General features: G+C 42.6%; 1 protein-coding gene across 1 annotated transcript; it reads left to right on the top strand.

Moving 5' to 3' along the window:
- The first annotated feature begins 1,204 nt into the window (after positions 1 to 1,204).
- On the top strand, positions 1,205 to 3,019 carry LOC110721817 (putative pentatricopeptide repeat-containing protein At1g03510). The gene has a single exon (XM_021901015.1). The coding sequence runs from the start codon at positions 1,295 to 1,297 to the stop codon at positions 2,576 to 2,578; it is 1,284 nt and encodes a 427-aa protein (XP_021756707.1). The 5' UTR covers positions 1,205 to 1,294; the 3' UTR covers positions 2,579 to 3,019.
- The last annotated feature ends 16,855 nt before the right edge of the window (positions 3,020 to 19,874 follow it).

The raw sequence follows: 19,874 nt of genomic DNA on the forward strand, positions 1-19,874 counted from the left end.
TTTTTTTTTTTTTTTAAAAAAAATTTGCATACTGTTTTGAAGCTATAAGGCAATTCAATGGGGCATGAAGAGGATTGACTCAAGGTTTGACAAAGCCCTACGCATTGGGGATATGGAGTTGGCTGAATATGCAGCCAAGATTCTACAAACAAGATCAGATGAGTCTAGGTTGTGCTATGCAATCCCATGTGGTGGTGATGAGTTTGAGGTGAGAGACCAACATGTGCATTTTCCCATCAAGCTGACGGCACTTGTGGTTGTGGGAAGTGGCAACATTCAGGAATCACATGTATTTTTTGAACATTAACAGTGTAGTGTGTGATGTGTTGTCTAGTTTCTTTTGACGTATCCTTGTAATTTAAACAGGAAGCAATCTTTTAGGCTCATGATTTGAACAGGATGCTATTATATACTATGCTTAAATGAAAGTGTATTTAAATGCGCTTATGATTTAATTTCCCGCTTTATTAAATTTCATTGGAATTACAATAGTTCACTTCATCATTACAATCACCACTATTACACACATCAGTACCCCTAAGTTCATAATACAATCGAGAACTTTTGCTGCTTGATTTTCTTCTTCAATTGTTTCAATTCTTCATGCACATTGCTTTGTCTTGAGACATCCCTTACATAACAACTTTCCCTGCTCTAACTTCCCCTACTCTGACCTTCATGCATCTATTTGAAGCTATCACATGAATCTCACTTATAATACAGCCTTTGTGGATTAGATATTGACTCCGAACTTCTAATTGCATATTTTCTACCACAATTGCAAAATTTGTTTGGAACTTTGACATATGCATACTCATGTTGTGAGGATGATGTGTTTGATATGAAGCTCATGATTATGCAAAAAGGTCTGCTGCGTGTGTTTTAGTGTACTATTTACATAACAAATTGGTGCAACGGCTAGATTTGCCCAAAAAATTTCAAAAAAGGTCAAACAAACTAGCCGTTACAATGAGTATGTTTAGAGGTATTTTGTGTAAAAATTTACAAAAGTAATGACATTTGGTGAAATATTTAAACTTCTCAGTGACATTTCATGAAATAAGAATCGCAGTAACGGTCAACTAACGTCCAGACCTCATTAATGGCACGGGGTGTCAATGCGCTGTTTGTCAAGGTTGATGGCATTTGGTGAATTTTGAAATTATCCTGTGGTGAAATAGCCGTAAAAAATAATTCGCAAGCGTATTAACTCATTTCCACCCCTAGTTCGAAGAACATTACATTTGCAAACAAACACGAAACCTCGAGAATAAATGGCGAAATTGCAGAAGCCATGAATTACTCCTACAACTCAAACTTCTTACGCTTGCTTTCCTACACAAAGCAGCTAACATCCCACGTTAATCAAGGTCGCCATAACCAAGCACTCTCTCTCTTCTACCACATTCACTCTGCATTGGCTCTTCCTCTTGACCCTTATGTCTTCCCGCTCACTCTCAAATCCTGCTCAGCCCTCCATTGCCCACTTCTTGGGACCTCCATTCATGCCCACTTAACCAAATCTTCTCTACTACCGAACCCATTTGTAGCTTCTGCTCTTGTTGATTTTTATGGGAAATGTGTTTCCTTGGTTTCTGCACGCCAACTGTTCGACGAAATTCCCCTTAGAAATGATGTTGTATGGAATGTAATGATTTCACTTTATGCACATTCTAATAATGTTTCTCTGGCTTTAGGGTTGTTTGAATCTATGGATGTTGCTCCTAATATTTCGACGTTTAATTCGATTATCGATGGTTTGTCGAGGTTAGATGATGGGTGTTACATGGCTCTTGCGTTTTACAGAAGAATGCAGGATTTTGGGTTGAGGGCGAATTTTATTACTGCATTGGCTTTGCTTTCTGCTTGTGCTGGTGGTGGGGCTTTAAAGTTGATTAGAGAGATTCATGGGTATAGTATGCGGAACAATATTGATCCGAATCCACAGCTTAGGAGTTGTCTTGTTGAAGCGTATGGGCGATGTGGATGTGCTGATTATGCTTATTGCATATTCTGTAGTATGAAGGAGAGAGAGCGAGACGTAGTGGCATGGAGTAGCTTGATCTCAGCTTATGCATTGCACGGCGAGGCAAGAAAAGCGTTGGACATTTTTCATGAAATGGAAGACGCGAAAGTGAAGCCTGATGGGATTACTTTGTTGGGCGTACTGAAAGCTTGTAGTCATGCAGGATTGGCTGATGAAGCAAAGGGTTACATTTCAAGGATGCAAGAGGTTTATGGTGTGGAAATAACCAGTGATCATTACTCTTGTTTGGTGGATGTACTAAGTAGGGCAGGGAAATTATATGAAGCTTACGACGTCTTGACCAAAATGCCAGTTAAGGCAACTGCAAAAGCTTGGGGTGCGCTGTTAGGAGCTTGCAGAACTTATGGAGAGGTGGACCTTGCAGAGGGTGCTGGAAGAGCATTGTTTGAGATAGAACCTAATAATGCTGCTAATTATGTGCTGTTAGCTAGAATTTATGCAAGCGCGGGAAGATATGAAGAAGCTAATAAGTTGAGAATTGAAATGAAAGAAAGGCGAGTGAAGATAGCACCAGGTAGCAGTTGGGTGTAGTTGGACAGGAACTATTCCGTCCCTTCAGTTAAGCAGGTACACAATGGAAACAATGGAAATTCAATGGATTCCCAAGTTGCCTGCAACTGGTAGTGTCTATTGTGATTCTACTATAATGCTTCCAATCCTGTGTACTAAAATTGGTCTGTCCTTGAGAATATTTTAACAAGAATTGAGCAGCAAGGCCAACAATCCAGACCTCAGACGTATGTCATCGTATATGCCGGCTTATGTTTCCTGAATTTGATCCATTGAACAGAAACATTTTCGGGTCAGATAATACGAAAATATATAGTGAATATTCACTAGGACCAAAATTGCTGTTGGACGCCTCTTTGTTTTGCATTTCACATCACTATTGTCATTGCTCGTGCACTAATCCTGATGGTTTTTTGTATAGACTTCATTTTATAGATTAATGGATATTATTGGTGGAAGCGATGAGAAAATGAGCAAAATAAGCATGAACACAAAAGGAAAGATAAGAAAATGGTTGTATGATGTGTATCCTGGTGAAGTGATAAATAGAGATTTTGGATTGATAAATTACTCCTCTCAATCTTCTTTGCTTAAGTTTAATTATTATCTCAAAACTAATTAAAGATAAGTTATGATAAAGCCATAAGGTGTTTATTTCTAACCTATCAATTTATCATGGCAAAGTTATTAATAAACCTTTTTTATTTTTTGGTGTATGTAAATGAGACAACATTTACAGATTATAAATAGGGAGAGGGATTTGAACTGGTGAATTACCACATACGGGTCTTCAATCTTTGCTACTAGGCCAAGACTTTATTGATAACTGTACACATATTCTATTCATCTGATTTTTACTCATCTAAACTTACATGAACTTATTAGATTTTATTAAAATTTATTCTATTTTAGTTTGTAATTTGAAATTCGATAATTTCTTATTGGAACTTATTTTGTTTGAACTTATGAAAACTAAAATAAATGAAAATAGCATAAATAGAATAGTGTGTAAGTGAAATTAAAAAGGTATCTCAACCATTAGATCAATATAAAACTCAACGATGGATCTATCACAACCTTGAATGTGACATATTGTTGATATTGTTACTAGTAACGCCGGATCCTTTTGGGATTTAGTCTTTTTGTCGTTTTTGTAGAATGTACGTTCCTCCATTAATCCCTGAAGGATGATTACTGCAGTAACTTCCATAGGGTGAAGTTATGCTACTGAAAGAGCTTGTTTATACTCAACATGAATTGACTGATGAATTTTCAGAGCTGTAATATAGAGATGAAGATGAATATTTGATTGTAATAAAACGGTACCCAATGAAACTTTACTCCGAAATCAGTTGATCCTTTCTGCATTGAACGTGTCATTTTGCTCAGAATGTGAACACTAATTGCTGTTTCACGGAGTAGAGCGTACAATGCTTCTGCTGAAGGAGTAGAATCCCATTAGGAAGTCCCTTCTGCAGTCGTGCACCAGGAGATGTTCACTAGACAGGCATTTGAAACAGCTAAGGCTAGCCATACGTGCATAATTTCTCGGGGATATTGAGGAGTTTGGAATCAGCACCACCACAGCTGTTCTCAATCATTTTCAACTGAATGACTGATGCAAAAGCTCAGAATTCTTAGCATCAAAAATTACTGCAGACGAATATTTTCAATCATAGATTCTTTTGATCCTGGCAAGACAAGCCAGACTTCATTGTCGCATGTGTTTACAGGCTGCAATAAGCAGAAATTTATTTGAATAGATATACTTTTGGCTCAAATACTCAATTTTTGTACAGGCCAAATTTGTAATGCCTTGGATAAGGGCTATCCAATATCTATTCACGGTAGAATTTTAAGTTTGATAAGCTCGAATAAGTTCTCGAGCCAGTGAATCCCTTCATCTCTGAAAGAAGCCAAATAGTCTCCAGAGGACTGTCAGGCTAATTACCGTTCTGTTCTGACTTCCTGTACTATTTGTCTATTTGACTCATATTTGGTATTGCAATGTTTTAGAGTTAAAATACGAAACTTCAAAAGAGAGGAATTTCAATGAAACTGCTTTGACTAACTTTGATCAAGCATAGCTTCTTTCATACATTGTTTAGTACAATTACATTACCACTACCCGCAAAGAGGGTTCAGTTCAACTGGTAGAAAACAAACAAGAACAGTCAAACAGCTAAAAGCCAGTCTTCAGCTTGTCAACTTGTTCTAGGTACAATAGGTGTCCTACTCTGCTTATTATGAAGACAGTGAAAAGTGAATGGAAAGGGTGCATAATATATGCGTGTGTCAAGACTGATAAACCTCAGGAAGCTGAAGCCCTACACTGGCAGCTGATTTTCCGAGTATCCTTTTCATCTCATCTGATCTGTCCACAGCAAAGTTGTAGGAAAATAGGAGCTCCTAAAAGAAAAATGAGAAGATCGTGATAAAATTAGAAGATCAGTGCACGAATTGGTGTACTAGTATATTTTGTAGCAAATAAGCAAAAGAAAAAAAAGGCAATAATAATTTATCAAGTATGGATGATGTGTAACGGCACATAAGCAGCCATAGGTCCTAGAACAATAGAGCTGAACATATTCACCAATATCAACACAGTAAGATTTCAGATGAGATGCATAACTGATATCCACAAAATTCGTAGATACTGTTCTTCGATCACTCATCTAACATCAAATAATCTGTAGATAGTATCACTTCCTTTCCCCCATACCATAGCAACATTGAATCAGGACAACAGTTCATTTATACATACTTCCACATATTATTCAGAAAGAACAATGTACTGAGCTCCCAAGTCATTTTTTCCCCGGATCAGGCTTCATTTGACTAGCTGGCCAAATAGAATTTTAAACATATATAGATAGCTTATAAATAGCATCAGAAAATTAAATGTGAAAGGTCTACTCAAGTTTTATGCAGGATATCTGATATAGAAACCAACCCTCTAGCTGAGATTTATAAGACCCCAGAGAAAAGAAAACATCCAAAGCTTGTATCAATTCTTTGTAAGTTTTTAAGATTTTTTTATTTTTTTTAAAAAAAAAACAGCTGAAATTACATTAATTAAACTGAGTTTACAACAAACAAAAGGACAGTAAGTAACATAAGTTACTATTAGCCCTTATACAATATCAATTAAAGTCATTAACGATATTTACCTTTTAGCTATTACAACGAGTGAGGACAACGCATATAAGGCTTACCAATATTAATAAGTCTTGTGTAAGGCGGATGTACATTAATTTTATTGTAAGACCATCAGTTTAAGGGTAAGTTTAGCTATTTTTATAGTAACTTTAACCCCTTAAAGGATAACTTTTAATTTGTCGTTAGTTTGAATTTTATTTTAATGTGTAATTTCTTATAGATTCATATTTACATACTATAAAGGCTAATATGATTAATCTAATACATTATAAGATTTTTGTAAGATAAAATTTATCATTAGAAAAATAATAACTTTTGAAGGATAAAGGGTTACTTTAAATACTTTAAAGACAACTTTAATACGTCTTACCATAAATTAACGTACACCCGCCTTTTTAGAGAATTTGTGTACCAATATACATTTAAACATGCGATGAGATTATTGATAGAACGAGGGAAGTTGGTGATGATGTTTCGTGTTATGCAAGGTATTTTCTAACATACAATTAAAAGTCTATGAATGTTGCTGAAATGACGGAGACAACCCAAAATCAGTATGTCTTACCCTAAGGGACCCCAATAATTCAAATGGATAAAATCCTCTTTATACATGTCAATCACATTTCTTTGTGATTTGACAAAACCATATCTTATACTCCCTCCGTCCCATAATATAGTTCCTATTGTGTTTTTTTTCACGGTATTTAAGAAATGGGAGGAGAAGTGGAAAAGAACTAGACAAAAGTACAAGGCAAGTGGATAATTTAAGGGAAAAAAGGTTAAAAGTTCAATTATAGACAAAAGTTTGAGAGAGAAAGTGAAAAAAGTACAATGCAAGTTGTTTGGGGGTTTTTTATGTGTCCTACGGGAGATTTACAATTTCCTAGTATGCTCATTCCTTTGCCTGTACCTGCACAAGTAACGGAAAACTCCGGCTGGGGCTGGGATGTTCCGCCTCCGAAGATTAAGTTAGTATCTTTCTTAATGAGGAAATAAGAACAATAAATGCTTCTCGATTTGAGAGCGTTAGCAAGGGGATTTGTGTTTGGTTTTTGGTTGGAAAATGATTCGATCCCCATAAATGAGTTCTTCCCTTACTATTTATAGTAGGGGAGAGCTGTACCTCAATTTAGGGTACAATGACACGTGTCGCAAAGGGATTGGGCCTTTGCTGACCGTTGCAAACTTCACACGTGGCAAGCCTTTATAGGGCCACGTGTCTTAGGGGTATTTTTACCCTAAACATCTGCCCCTCACAGGTGTGACGTGGCATGTCCGCGTGTCACCTGTGACAAGTGTCAGACGCCTGGGAGGAGACGGTTCGTCTCTTTCCCTCCCATTTTTGATTTTTTTCAAATTGCTAGGGCAGAAGGAACCGTTTCGCCTTCTGCTCCTCTCCTATAAATAGGAGGTATGCCCTCTCTCCTCCACACTTTACATTATTTTCAAAAAATTTCTTGAGAGCTCTGATACCGGCTGCTAATTTCCTTCAAGTTTTCTTGCATCCGGCTTTGTGAGATCAAGTACATCCGGCTACCGGTTGGGTAATTTCTCTGCAATTTCTAAGGTGCCGGATCCCTTTATTCATTCTCTTTTACTTCTTTCTTTTGAGGATTTGTTGAATGTTTTCCCCATCCGGGTGGTAAGCCGCCTGGGGAGTCCTAGACCCATTTCCAAGTTTAGACTACAATACCCTTTCTTTTTCTTTCAAATAACAAGGCTTTCAAAGCACCCCCATCCGGTATTACACCGCCTGGGTATTTGTTTTGTCAAGAAATGATTTCAAAAACCCCAACCGGTTTTAAAGCCGGTTGGGTCATCATCCTTGGTCTTTTCATGACCTTTTCAAATTTTAAAATGCGTTCAATGCACCCCCATCTGGTGACTCACCGTCTGGGTATTATTTGAACAGGCCTTTTTAAAACAGGTCTTACTATACCCTCATCCGGTATTTTACCGTTTGGGGTATGGTTGACTTTTAATGTTGCTTGCAGCACCTATATCCGGCATTTTTACCGGATGGGGTATCTCTGACCCAACTTCCTTGATATCGTCTGGGGTATCATGGAGTGAGCCTTACAATTCTTTTTACTATTTTTACCAATGCTTATCACAACCCCCCCATCCGGTTTTATACCGTTTGGGGGTATTTCTAACCTAGCTCATTGAATACCGTCTGGAGTATTATTCATTGAACTTTACAATTTATCTAGTTAAGTTTACAAAAATGCAAGTCATAACCCCCCCCATCCGGTCCCATACTGTCTAGGGTACTTCTGACCTAGCTCGCTGAATACCGCCTAGGGTATCATAGAGAGCTTTAAAATATCTAGCTAGCCTTTACAAATGTTTGTAAAAAACCCCCATCCGGCCTTACACCGTTTGGGGTACTTCTGACCCACCTCATTGAATACCGTCTGGGGTGTTTTTGGGTGAGTTAGTGAATAACCAGCTAAGCATTTACTTTGTCTTTTTCAGCTTTAAACACTGTGGAGTTCCCCGCCTGAGGTGACTTCAAGCCAACTCTTTCAACTTTCTCATTTCAAAGTTACCGCCTGCATCCCATACTTGTCTTTTTCTTTTATTTCCGGTTGCATAGTATTAGGATATGGACTACACCAATGCACACACGGCAAAGCCTACGACTCTGGTCAGCCGGTCACCAGGAACGACTGAGTCTAGGACTGGGATTGCCGTCTGGGGGTGCTTGGAACAACCTTCACCTACATCGAATCTGACCGTCTCTGTTCATGTGCAGGACAGAATGGCCCGGGTTAAACAGACGGCAAGGGATCCCGATTACAAGTCCGATGATGCAGCCGTTGATCCGGCTGACCCTATAAATCAAGAACAAGCCGAGGAACCGGCTAAGATGGGTCCTAATGAAGAGGTTCCGCAAAATTCCCTGAATACACCTAGCACACCGAGTGATAGTATCTTGGATAGCTCTGGTTCCAACGCTGAGGAATCCGGAGAGGGATCTGGTGAAGAATCCAGAGAGGGATCCGGCGAGAGATCAGCTGAAAATGAGGAATCCGGCTCTGGCTCTGATGAAGGGTCTTCTGAAGAGGCGGCTCCTATTGACGAGGAGGCCTACAAATGGTCGGCTAAGGGCGACCCGACTGATATGACCATGTCCGCCAGGGATGTGGTCACTTTAAACGCCACACTCCCTGCTTTCTTAAAAAAGAAGCCGGTTGAGGAGGAATGGGAAGTGGTTGTCCCGCATGTAGAGGCAAGCGTCGTTTAGGTGGACGACGTGGACAATGCCGATAACTACTTCGGCTGCTATGAGGCGGCATTCACAGCCGGCCTCCATTTCCCCCTTCACCACTGCATTAAAGCCATACTAAGGGGGTATGACTTGGGCGTATGGAAGTTGACCCCCAACTCATGGGTCAACATACTTGGATATATTGCTGCCTGTGAGCTGCAAAAAGTCAAGCCAAGGTGGGAAGCATTTGCGCATATGCATTATTTAAGCAGAGCGCCGGGTGGGTGGAATGCGTGGTACACTCTCACCACGCTTCCGGAGTATATGATGACTTTGGACAAGCCTTCCAAATGGATTATTGGAAGAGTAAATTTTATGTCGTCTCTTCCCCATCCCCCCAACTTAACCACCGGCTGCGCAGATACAATAAGCATCCGGCATTGCTGGGAAGAAAATGCGCTCTCCCTAAAGTATCGGCTGAGGCTTGGGACCAAATAATGGAGAAAGGTCTCTTTCTAAAGACAATAGCTCCACTAGATGACGGGAGCAAGATCATAGTTCCCAAATTTTGGGTGCCCCATCCGGATTGGTTTAGGGATGAGGGCTTTTTGTCCCTTTGTAATTTAAGTACCATGTTTAAGAAGGGTAGGTTCACTGATTGATCAAGTCTTTCCCGGATGGGTATACTTTGTGTGATCTCTAACCATGTTTTCTTTCTTTTTTTGTAGAAGAAGCAAAAAGAATGGTGCCACCAGAGAAAACACCGGCTACTTCTGCCATTCTTTTGAGGGAGAAGCAATTGGAAGAGAAGAAGACGACGCTGGCCGCCAAAAATGCCGGGGTAGTATTTTCTTTACCATATTTCTGTTTACAGTTTATTCTTCTTTTTCCGGATGTACCCTTTTTCTCGGTACATGGTTTTAACCGGATGCATCCTCTTTGTCTGTTTTTAGGCCGGGAGCCAAGTCGTACCTCGCTCTGTAGCGAGTATGCAGAAACGACCGGCTGGGAATATTCCCAAGCCAGCCGCCAAAGTGCTTTGGGTGGCGGCTCCTGCCTTGGCTGCTGGTCATACAAAGAAGACGCCTGACAAGGACAGGCCAACAACAGCAGGAAAAAGCCTGCAATTCACTCCCCACTTTGAAATGGTGGTGGAGTCAGCAAGACCGGATGCTCGTACTCTGACGGGCTCCGGTTCATTAGCGGCTTGGGGGGCTTTGACCCTACAGTCCGAAAAAGGTAAAAATTCTGCCTTTGATCCCCCCTGGCCGCTTGGGCATATGAGAGTAAAAACCCAAGCAAGCCAATTCGGGGATTCTTCTGGACACCGCCTGAATATTGGCGAGGCATATGCCCAATACCTTACAGATGATTCTATGCTTGCAGATACAACCTCCAGTCGTCCAAACTATCAGCAATATGCTAAGAGGATGGTCAAGACCATTACTCGGTCTGAGAGGGAAGCTGTGCCGGTTGTGCACACGGTCAGTCTTGACCGGATCACTTCTCTCCTTGCTGAGGTACATAAAACCGGATGACCTATGTTTAAGCAATAATTTTTTTTGCCGGATGCAAGTATTTTGTCTTTAATCTTTCCTAACACTTTTCCCGGCTGATATCGCAGACGCTGCTGAGAGTTGATGGGCTTAGCGTCCCTCTGCGCAAGAAGCAGGAGGAGGTAAGAAACGCTCAGAAGCGCGCATCTGAGCTTATTGACGTTTGCCAATTCTATGTCCTTTCATATGACTTGGAAACTGAAGAAAAGAAGTTGCAATAGGAGGAAGGCGGCTGAGGCTGGGGAGGCAGCTGTGAAGAGAGTTGATGAGCTTGAGTTACAAGTAAAAAAATCTTCAAACTGACCTTAAAGCTCTGGAGAATGCTGACAAGGAGAATGCTAATCTCCGGAAGGACAACAGTCGGCTGGTAACTGAACTTGCAAACAATCAGGCGGCTTATAAGAAAGAGCTGGAAAAGGAACAACTCCGCCTGATTGAAGAAAATGAGGCCGACTGCGAAGAGCGCATGAAGCTGGCTTATAATCTCATCCATCCGGACTTTGAGTATGAATACTGGAATCTTCGATACCAGTATGCCTCTGAGGTTTATGAGGCAAAGGTACTCGGCGCTGACCCTCTGATGGGCGTTAGAACGGTCGTACATTCCACACTCAATCAAACACATTTATTAACAAACACCTTACAAACCAAGCATAATGACAAGTAAGAGTTCGGTCCACAAGGAACGGGATATGATTGCCAAAGATCTTTACACTTAAGCTAACTCGAAGTCAACTGGTGAATTGGGGTTCGTCAAGAAGACAAACAAACTATGGTTCTAAATCAATGAATTAAAGATACTAGGGAATGAGATCCACTCAACCAAGGCAAATAGGAAAACGGGGAGTAAAATAGACAAGATATAGCAAGGACTATATGTAAAATCAACCTCATGCAATTAGAAAACAACTCACACTACTAAACTTAGATTCCTCATTAGTTTAGCAATAGATGATACATAATCAAATTACAATAAGTAATGACGTACTCAATTTACACTTCCATGTCAAATTAGGCATATCATACTATCAAGTTCCTTAGTCAAGGGTAGCTAAACCTATCATGAGGAACTAACAAGCAATCTCATATAATCAATTTAATTGCAATACAAACATCAATGCTTCTCCCACATTTGCATAGTTAACCCAAAAGGTCGAGCTTCACCCAACCCCTAGCAAGAAGACTACTCACAACTCATGTTTATCAACATGCAATCAAGAATTAGGGTTCTAAATACTTCAATAATTGGGGAAAAGTGGTTAACAATTGAATTAACTATCATCCAATAACAAATTACCAAGAACTAAGAAGATTTAAATAACATGCAAATACCAAATAAAATCTGAAATTAAAAGGAAAAAGGTTGGAGAAATTACTAATTGAAGCTTCAAATGTTGAATACAAATTGCCAAACTTTGAGAATAATTCTTGAATTTCACTAATACAATGATTTGATTTGATGAAAACTAAGCTAAATTAATCCTAAGGAATGTTTCAAACTAAGAGAGGTTTCTGAAAACTAGGCTACTGTCCTTCTTCTCTTTTTTTTCAAAAACGATCTCGAAAGGACTTTAAATAGTCCGTACAAAATTGGCTGAGATCGGGAAAAGGTCCGACCGAACTCTGGGTAGGTTCGGTCGGACTCAGGGTAGGTTCGGTCGAACCCTGTGTAGGTTCGGTCGAACCTCCCTGATCCTTGTTTGGTCGAACTTTTGAGGTTCGACCTCTCCTGCAAAATTGCTGAAAACTGGTTTGACACTGCCTTCACTGCACCCTGGAGGTTCGGTCAAACTTTTCAAAAGTTTGACCACACCAAGGTTCGACCGGACCTTTCAGAGGTTCGGCCACACCTCCTCTTGCACTTCCTTTTCTTGCTTCCTCTCCTTCCCTTTTGCTCCTCTTGCCTTTGTCCATGGCTTCCATACTTGGCCAAGGGGCCTCCCACCGTGCATAGGACCGTCATGGAACCTGCAGAAGATACCAAAGTTCACGAGAGCATGGGGATGATAAAATAATGCATAAAGATTATCAAAATAAGCGCAAATAAGCATTACTTTTCATCAACACAAAAAGAATCCATAAGAGGATAATGAGGTGGAAAAACCTAAGAAAAATAAGAGGAAAAAGACCTAAATACTACCCCTAAGAGTGACATAAATGTCACTCATCACCCTCCTCCCGCTTTTGACGAGTGCGTTGAGCACAACACAGAGATTCAGCCGGATGAGGCAAATCAAGAAGCGCCACCAGAGGATCAGCAAGAAGTGGTGGAGCAGTCGGCCGAAGTTCTAGTCGAGCCAACTCAGCAGCCGGAGCATCAGCAGCAGCAAACTCAACAACAACAACAACCTCAACAGCAACAACAACCATAAACATTTTCTTTCTATCTTTTTTCCTTTCCGGCCTGTGAGCCGAGTAGTTTTCGTGTAACTTTCCCGGACGGGAGTCCGGTTAACATTTGAAAAAAAATTTAATCTACTAGCCGACGCAGTCGATTTTGCTATTTTATATTCTCTCTATTACTTGCATTTTTATTTATGCAATTTCTACAAGTATTACAAGTTTCTACAACTCATCCGGTTAATATTCTTCCAAAGTAGAATGGTTGTTTATTTATTCCAACGGTAAATGAGCAGCCGTTCTATTTTTCGCCGGATGAAGTGATGATACCATGATATGCCCCTGAAATGGCTAACTGCTTACTCCAACGGTAAACAGGCAGCCGTTTCATTGGCAGCCGGATGGGTTGTAAAAACCGTTTGGGTGGCTTTTAGATAAAACCCGGTTGCATTAACCGACACTAGGATTTTTACTTTGCCGGATGGACCACTTTTGGGTCCTTGCCGGATGAATCCTAGATGCAAAGGATCATTTCTAACGGTTGCGAGTTTCTTTTAAGTAAATGTCGTTTGAGTCATTTGATCGCTAGAACAATGTACCACCCGGAAGGAAGCTGTTCTCTTCAACGACTTCACCCGGATGGGTGTCGCCGGATGACTGCTCTTTTTGGAACAGTGGTTTTTAATAAGTGTTCTTCCGTCTGTGTTTTTTCACTAGACAGGTGCTAATACAATTGTATGAATGGAAATTATATGCTTTCACATTTCAATACTATTTACAAAAAATTACAAATTCCTTAGAAGTAGTACTTTTTCAAGTTATCTACATTCCAGGTACGAGGCAGCCGCATTCCGTCTGGGGTTTCCAGGCGGTATGTGCCGTTTCTAACTTCTTCAAAAATCCGGTAGGGTCCTTCCCAGTTTGGGGTTAGTTTCCCTTGTTCGTTCGCCCTACCGGTTGCCTCAAGCTTTCGTAAAACAAAATCTCCAACTTTGAGGGGGCGTTTGCGCACCCTTTTGTTGTAGGCCGTCGTCATTCGCAGACGGTAGATTTCATGACGTAAGGCGGCATTGCCCCTTCTTTCAGGAAGAGTATCCAAAGCCAGGCGCATGGCTTCCCAATTTGCCTCTTCATCATATAACATGATTCGAAGTGTTGGCTCATATAATTCAATGGGAAGCACCGCCTCTGTGCCATATGCCATAAGAAATGGAGTTTCACCGGTTGACCCCTTCTCAGTAGTTTTGATAGACCAAAGAACATGAGTCAGTTCCTCTGCCCAAAGACCGCCTGCTTTTTCAATCTTCTTCTTTATGCCGCCTGAGATGAGCTTGTTAAAAGCTTCAACCTGACCGTTTGCTTGAGGACGGCCAACGGATGCAAAGTAATGGGAAATCCCTTGATCTTGCAACCAAGTCTTTAGGACAGGTGTTTCGAACTAGGGGCCATTGTCAAAGACCATTGACATAGGTACACCGAACCGGGTGATGGCATTTCTCCAGATGAAGGAGATGACATCCTTAGTTTTGATGCCCTTTACCGCCTCGGCCTCAACCCACTTAGTGAAGTAATCAACAGCCACTAAAATGTATCTTTTGCCGCCTGGGGCAGGAGTGTATGGCCCCAAAATGTCCATGCCCCATTTGGCAAAGGGAATAGGGCTGTGAATAGCCGTTAAATCAGTGGCCGACTGTTGGATCAGACGGCCAAACTTCTGGCACTTGTCACATATTTTTACCAGATCTAATGCGTCTGCCTCGAGAGTGGGCCAAAAGTATCCCTGCCGCCTGGCTCTTTTGGCAAGAGTCTTCCCGCCAATGTGTGATCCACAGAAGCCGGCATGCAGATTTTCCAGTATTTCCTTTCCCCTTTCTGGGGTAACACATTTGAATAGCGGCTGCAGGTAACCCTTCCGGAAGAGTTTACCTTTGGGCATTACGAAGCTTAATGCTCGTCTTTTAAGAGTAGCCGCTTCTGATGAGACACCCGGTAGAGTGTCGTCTACCAAGTAATCCCGGATGGGGTCCATCCAAGTGGAGCTTCGATCTAGAACTCCAATGGGATCATGTTCAATGCTTTTCTTTTCCATGACTTCCCAGAAGACTAACCTAGGCGTATCACATGTGGCGGATGATGCCAATTTTGATAGTGCATTCGCCTGATTATTCTCGGACCTGGGTACTTGACTTAGATTGAATTCATCAAATGCCCCAGCCTCTTCCTTGATCGCCTAAAGATACTTAATCATCAGCGGATGGGTGGCCTCATAATCACCGTTGTACTGGCTAACGATGAGTTGAGAATCAGAACAGGCGTCAACTTTTCTTGCCACGGCTGCCTTACACATGCGGATACCGGCTAGCAGGGCCTCGTATTCAGCTTCATTATTTGAAGCTTTAAATTTGAATCGTAGAGCATATTCGTATTTGTCCCCCTCTAGAGAATGACAAATTACGCCTGCCCCACAACCATTCACAGTAGAGCTCCCGTCTACATATACTTTCCAAACTTGATCGGTATTATCCGGTTGTATCGGCCTTGTCATTTCAGCAATGACGTCGGCAAACGCCTGACCCTTCACTGCCCGCCTACGTTCGAAAGTGATTTCTAGACTTTAAATTTCCACAGCCCATTTAATCATTCTTCTAGATGACTCTAAAGTGGTCATAGGCCTTTTGAGCGGTTGGTCAGTATAGACGGTAACCGGATGAGCCAGGAAATAAGGTTTCAACCGCTTGACTGCTTTGAACAAAGCCAGACCGAATTTTTCGATCATGGGATAGCGAAGTTCAGCATTCCGGAGGACATGGCTTATAAAGTAGACCGGGAGCTGGTTGTCGTCTCTCTCAACAAGGAGAACGACACTTAAGGAATGATCTGAGACGGCTAAGTACATGTAGAGAGCCTCCTGGGGTAGGGGACTCACTAATCTTGGCAAAGAATGTAAGTGTTGCTTCAGCCTTTGAAATGCCGCCTCAGCCTCTTCATCCCATTCAAACCTTGACCTCTTTTTGATTGCTTGAAAGAAATATAGGCACTTGTCACCTGACTGGCAGAGGAATCTCCCCAATGCCGCCAGAAAACCGGTAAGCTTTTGAGCCTCCCTGACGGTACGAGGTGACTGCATGTCAATCACCGCATGTACTTTGTCCGGATTGACCTCTATGCCTCTCTGATCAATCAAAAATCTGAGAAACTTTCCAGACTCAACTCCAAAGACGCATTTTTTCGGGTTTAACATGACTTTATGCCGCCTGAGGGTGGTGAAGGTTTGTCGGAGGTCAGCTAGATGATCCGCCTGTAGTTTTGACTTGACTATCATGTCATCGATGTACGCCTCCACATTCCTTCCAATCTGATCATAAAAGACCGAGTTCATCATTCGTTGGAAAGTGGCAGGCGCATTCTTCAACCCAAACGGCATCACCGTGTAGCAATATAGCCCTTGATCTGTGACAAAAGTCGTCTTTTCTTGGTCTTTCTTCCATAAGGGTATCTGATGGAAGCCGGAGTAGGCATCCATAAAACTCATCAGGGCATGGCCGGCTGTAGAGTCTACCAAATGATCTATCTTTGGAAGCGGGTAGCTATCTTTTGGACAAGCTCTGTTTAAGTCCGTGTAATCTACGCACATCCGCCAGGTTCCATTCGGCTATTTCACAAGGACAACATTGGCTACCCAATCTGGGTAGTAGCATTGCTGGATGAACCCAGCATCTAAGAGTTTCTTGACCTCAGTTGCTGCCGCCTGTGACCTTTCCTCGCCATGGTTCCTTTTCTTTTTCCTGACCGGCTTCTTCTTAGGATCCACAACGAGTTTATGAACAGCAAGATCCGGACTTACACCCGGCATCTCTTCTACTTCAAAGGCAAACACATCTTTGAACTCCTTCAGCAAAAGGAGCAAGTCATGTCCCAAGTTTTCAAAAGCAAACGTCCCAATTTTAACGGTTCTGTCTAGCCGGCTGTCTTCAAGGACAATGTCAATTATTTCTCCAGCCGGCTGGGGGCGAAGGCCGTCAGGCCTCTCCCCTGACAGTGATTGCTATTTTTTCTCCTTTACAGGCGCCATTTGGTCCGCCTTTCTATTTTTACTGGCTGCCTTTATAGCCGGTGAGCTTTGATCACAGTCGTCAAGTTCAACTATTTCATTCTCTTGACCGTCTGTGTCAAGCGTTGGTTTGATGTCCGAGAGGTAACACTCTCTCGCCATCTTTTGGTCCCCACTCAAGGAACTGACTGTGCCATCATCCCTTTCAAACTTAATCAACATTAGAGATGGGATGATGACTGCTTTTGAGATGTTAAGGGTTGGGCGGCCAATAATCAAGTTGTAGGTAGTCAGTTCTCCTACAACAAGAAACTTGACAACCATGTGCCTGCCCTTTCCCTTTTCTCCGAACCGGATGGGTAGATCAATCATACCCACCGGATGTACTACTCCTCCCCCAAAACCAACAAGAGGGTATGAGGCCGGATGCATGCTACTGGGCTTGTACTTGAGTTTTTCCAAGCACCGGTAGCTTATGAGGTCAGATGAGCTCCCAGTATCAATTAAGATGCGGCCAACTCGTTGATTGGCGATTTTGCACTCGATGACTATGGGGTCATCATGAGGTCGCCTGACCTCTCCTCTATCTTTCTCGGAGATGTGAACTTCCGGAAATGAATATTTAGACGACTGGCCCTCATCCACTGAGTTGACCAGTTTCCTAATGTTATCCTTCGTGCCCCGGATGGTAGCCCCACCTCCCGCAAATCCACCGGCTATGGTTAGGATGGTATCCTCATACGTATCGGATTGATTAGCCGGTGATTTTGGGGGTGGTCCCTTTACTTGTTTGGGAGCACCCTTTGACTTGGATAAATAGGACTTGAGACCCCCTTCATCAGCGAGCCGGTCAAAGAACCTCCTGAGGCTAAAACAGCCCTCAGTATCATGGCCAATTCCTTCATGAAAAAGGCAATATTGCTCTTATCCCGGGCGCTCACGGGACTCTTCATGTGAGCCGGTTTTTCAAGATTCAACCGGTCCCTTACTTCTTTGAGAATGGAGGCACAATCCTTGTTGAATTCATACTTTGGCACATATGGATCCGACTTCTTTCTTTTCTGGAAAGGTTGTCCGGATGGGTATGCTGCCCATACCCCCTTTCTCTTATTTTCTTCCTTTTTGGCCGGCTGGGTAGGCCGATTCTCTTTTTTGTCGGATCTTTTGTAATCTGTTGGAAGTTTCACAGCACAGAATTCCATTGCTTGAATGTAAGCCTCCGCCTTCATAAGCGCCTCGTGAAGAGTAGACACCCTCTTCCTAACCAAGTCAAACTTAAAAGTTGACCCGTCTTTTAGGCCTTTAAAGAAATCAGTGTAGGCAACGTCATCAGACAATCCATGGATTTGGATCCTCAACGGGTTAAACCACCTGACATATGACCGGAGCCCTTCCTTATCTCCCTGCTGAATTGCCCCTAGATCAAGGCTTGTTTTCTTTGCAGGAATATTCATAGAAAAGTTGGACGTAAACCAGTAGGCCAACGTCTTGAAATTATTGATGCAACCGGCTGGGAGGTTGCCAAACCAACGTTGAGCAATCCATTTCAACGTCGCCGAGAAACACCTACACCATGAGGCATCATCCAAACCCTGCAAATACATCAGGTTGGTGTATCCCATAAGGTGATCCTCCGGGTTGGTGGTACCATCATAGGCACCAACCAGCAACACATTTTTAATTTTTGACGGCTGGGCCATCTTGGTGATTTCCCTGGAAAACGCCATTGGTTGTTCCCCAAGGTTGAGCAGCCGGAGCTGCCAGTCCATAGGCTGGACAGGCGGCTGCTGCTGCCCCCCGAAAAGACCCGGCTGTGAATATGGAGATCCAAAATGCGTGTATGGTGTCCCATGCAATGCCGGTTAGATGATATGAGGGTCGGATCGAGCGGAAACCTCGCTCGTCCGGCTGTCATTGTTTGCTCTCGAGTGCCTTCCTGATGTGACATTGAAGCTGTCTCGAAAGGTCGATGTTGATGCCGACTCGGAGCGCTGCTAAGTCTTTTTATCCTGAATGAGCGTCCGAGCATCAAAATAGACTTTCTTTTTTCCATCCGGCTGTATGTGCCGGACGGGTTTTTGGCTCCATCCATGGAAGTGTGAATCTTTGAGAAATCAATGGGCCTAGCCGGCACCTTTGACTTCGAGTGTAGGGTAGACGCTCTACCTTTCACTGTCTGGGCCGTCTTTTTTCCAAGACGCCTTTCTTCCGCCTGACCCTTACGGGGGCCGGCTGTGTTATCCAGAAGGCCTTTGATTTCCCCTTTGAAACTCATCATCATGCTCATGAGTTCGTCCCTGGAGACTGGGGTGGCTCCTTCTGAAGCAGGAGTTAACCCAAGCGGTCCCCTGATGGGATGGTTTGGGCCTGCCTGCTGATCTGCCCGTTCCCTTTTGTCTTTGGAACGAGTGTGCTTGGTTCTAAAAGAACCATCGGCAGCTGTGTAAGTTTCAACCTCATGGTTGTCGGCTGTATCTTGGTCCGAGTGGACCTCAGCCTCACCAGCAGGTTGACTACCTTTACCCGGCAGTACAGGTTCTGAAGTCATCTAGAAAGTACTCTCCCCACAGACGGCGCTAGATGTTTGGGGGTTTTTTATGTGTCCTACGGGAGAGTTACAATTTCCTAGTATGCTCCTTCCTTTGCTTGTACCTGCACAAGTAACGGAAAACTCCGGCTGGGGCTGGGATGTTCCGCCTCCGAAGATTAAGTTAGTATCTTTCTTAATGAGGAAATAAGAACAATAAATGCTTCTCGATTTGAGAGCGTTAGCAAGGGGATTTGTGTTTGGTTTTTGGTTGGAAAATGATTCGATCCCCATAAATGAGGTCTGCCCTTACTATTTATAGTAGGGGAGAGTTGTACCTCAATTTAGGGTACAATGACACGTGTCGCAAAGGGATTGGGCCTTTGCTGACCGTTGCAAACTTGACACGTGACAAGCCTTAATAGGGCCACGTGTCTTAGGGGTATTTTTACCCTAAACACAAGTGGATA

Source organism: Chenopodium quinoa, unplaced genomic scaffold (genome assembly GCF_001683475.1).
Source record: "Chenopodium quinoa cultivar QQ74 unplaced genomic scaffold, ASM168347v1, whole genome shotgun sequence".
In the NCBI taxonomy this organism is placed as follows: Eukaryota; Viridiplantae; Streptophyta; class Magnoliopsida; order Caryophyllales; family Amaranthaceae; genus Chenopodium; species Chenopodium quinoa.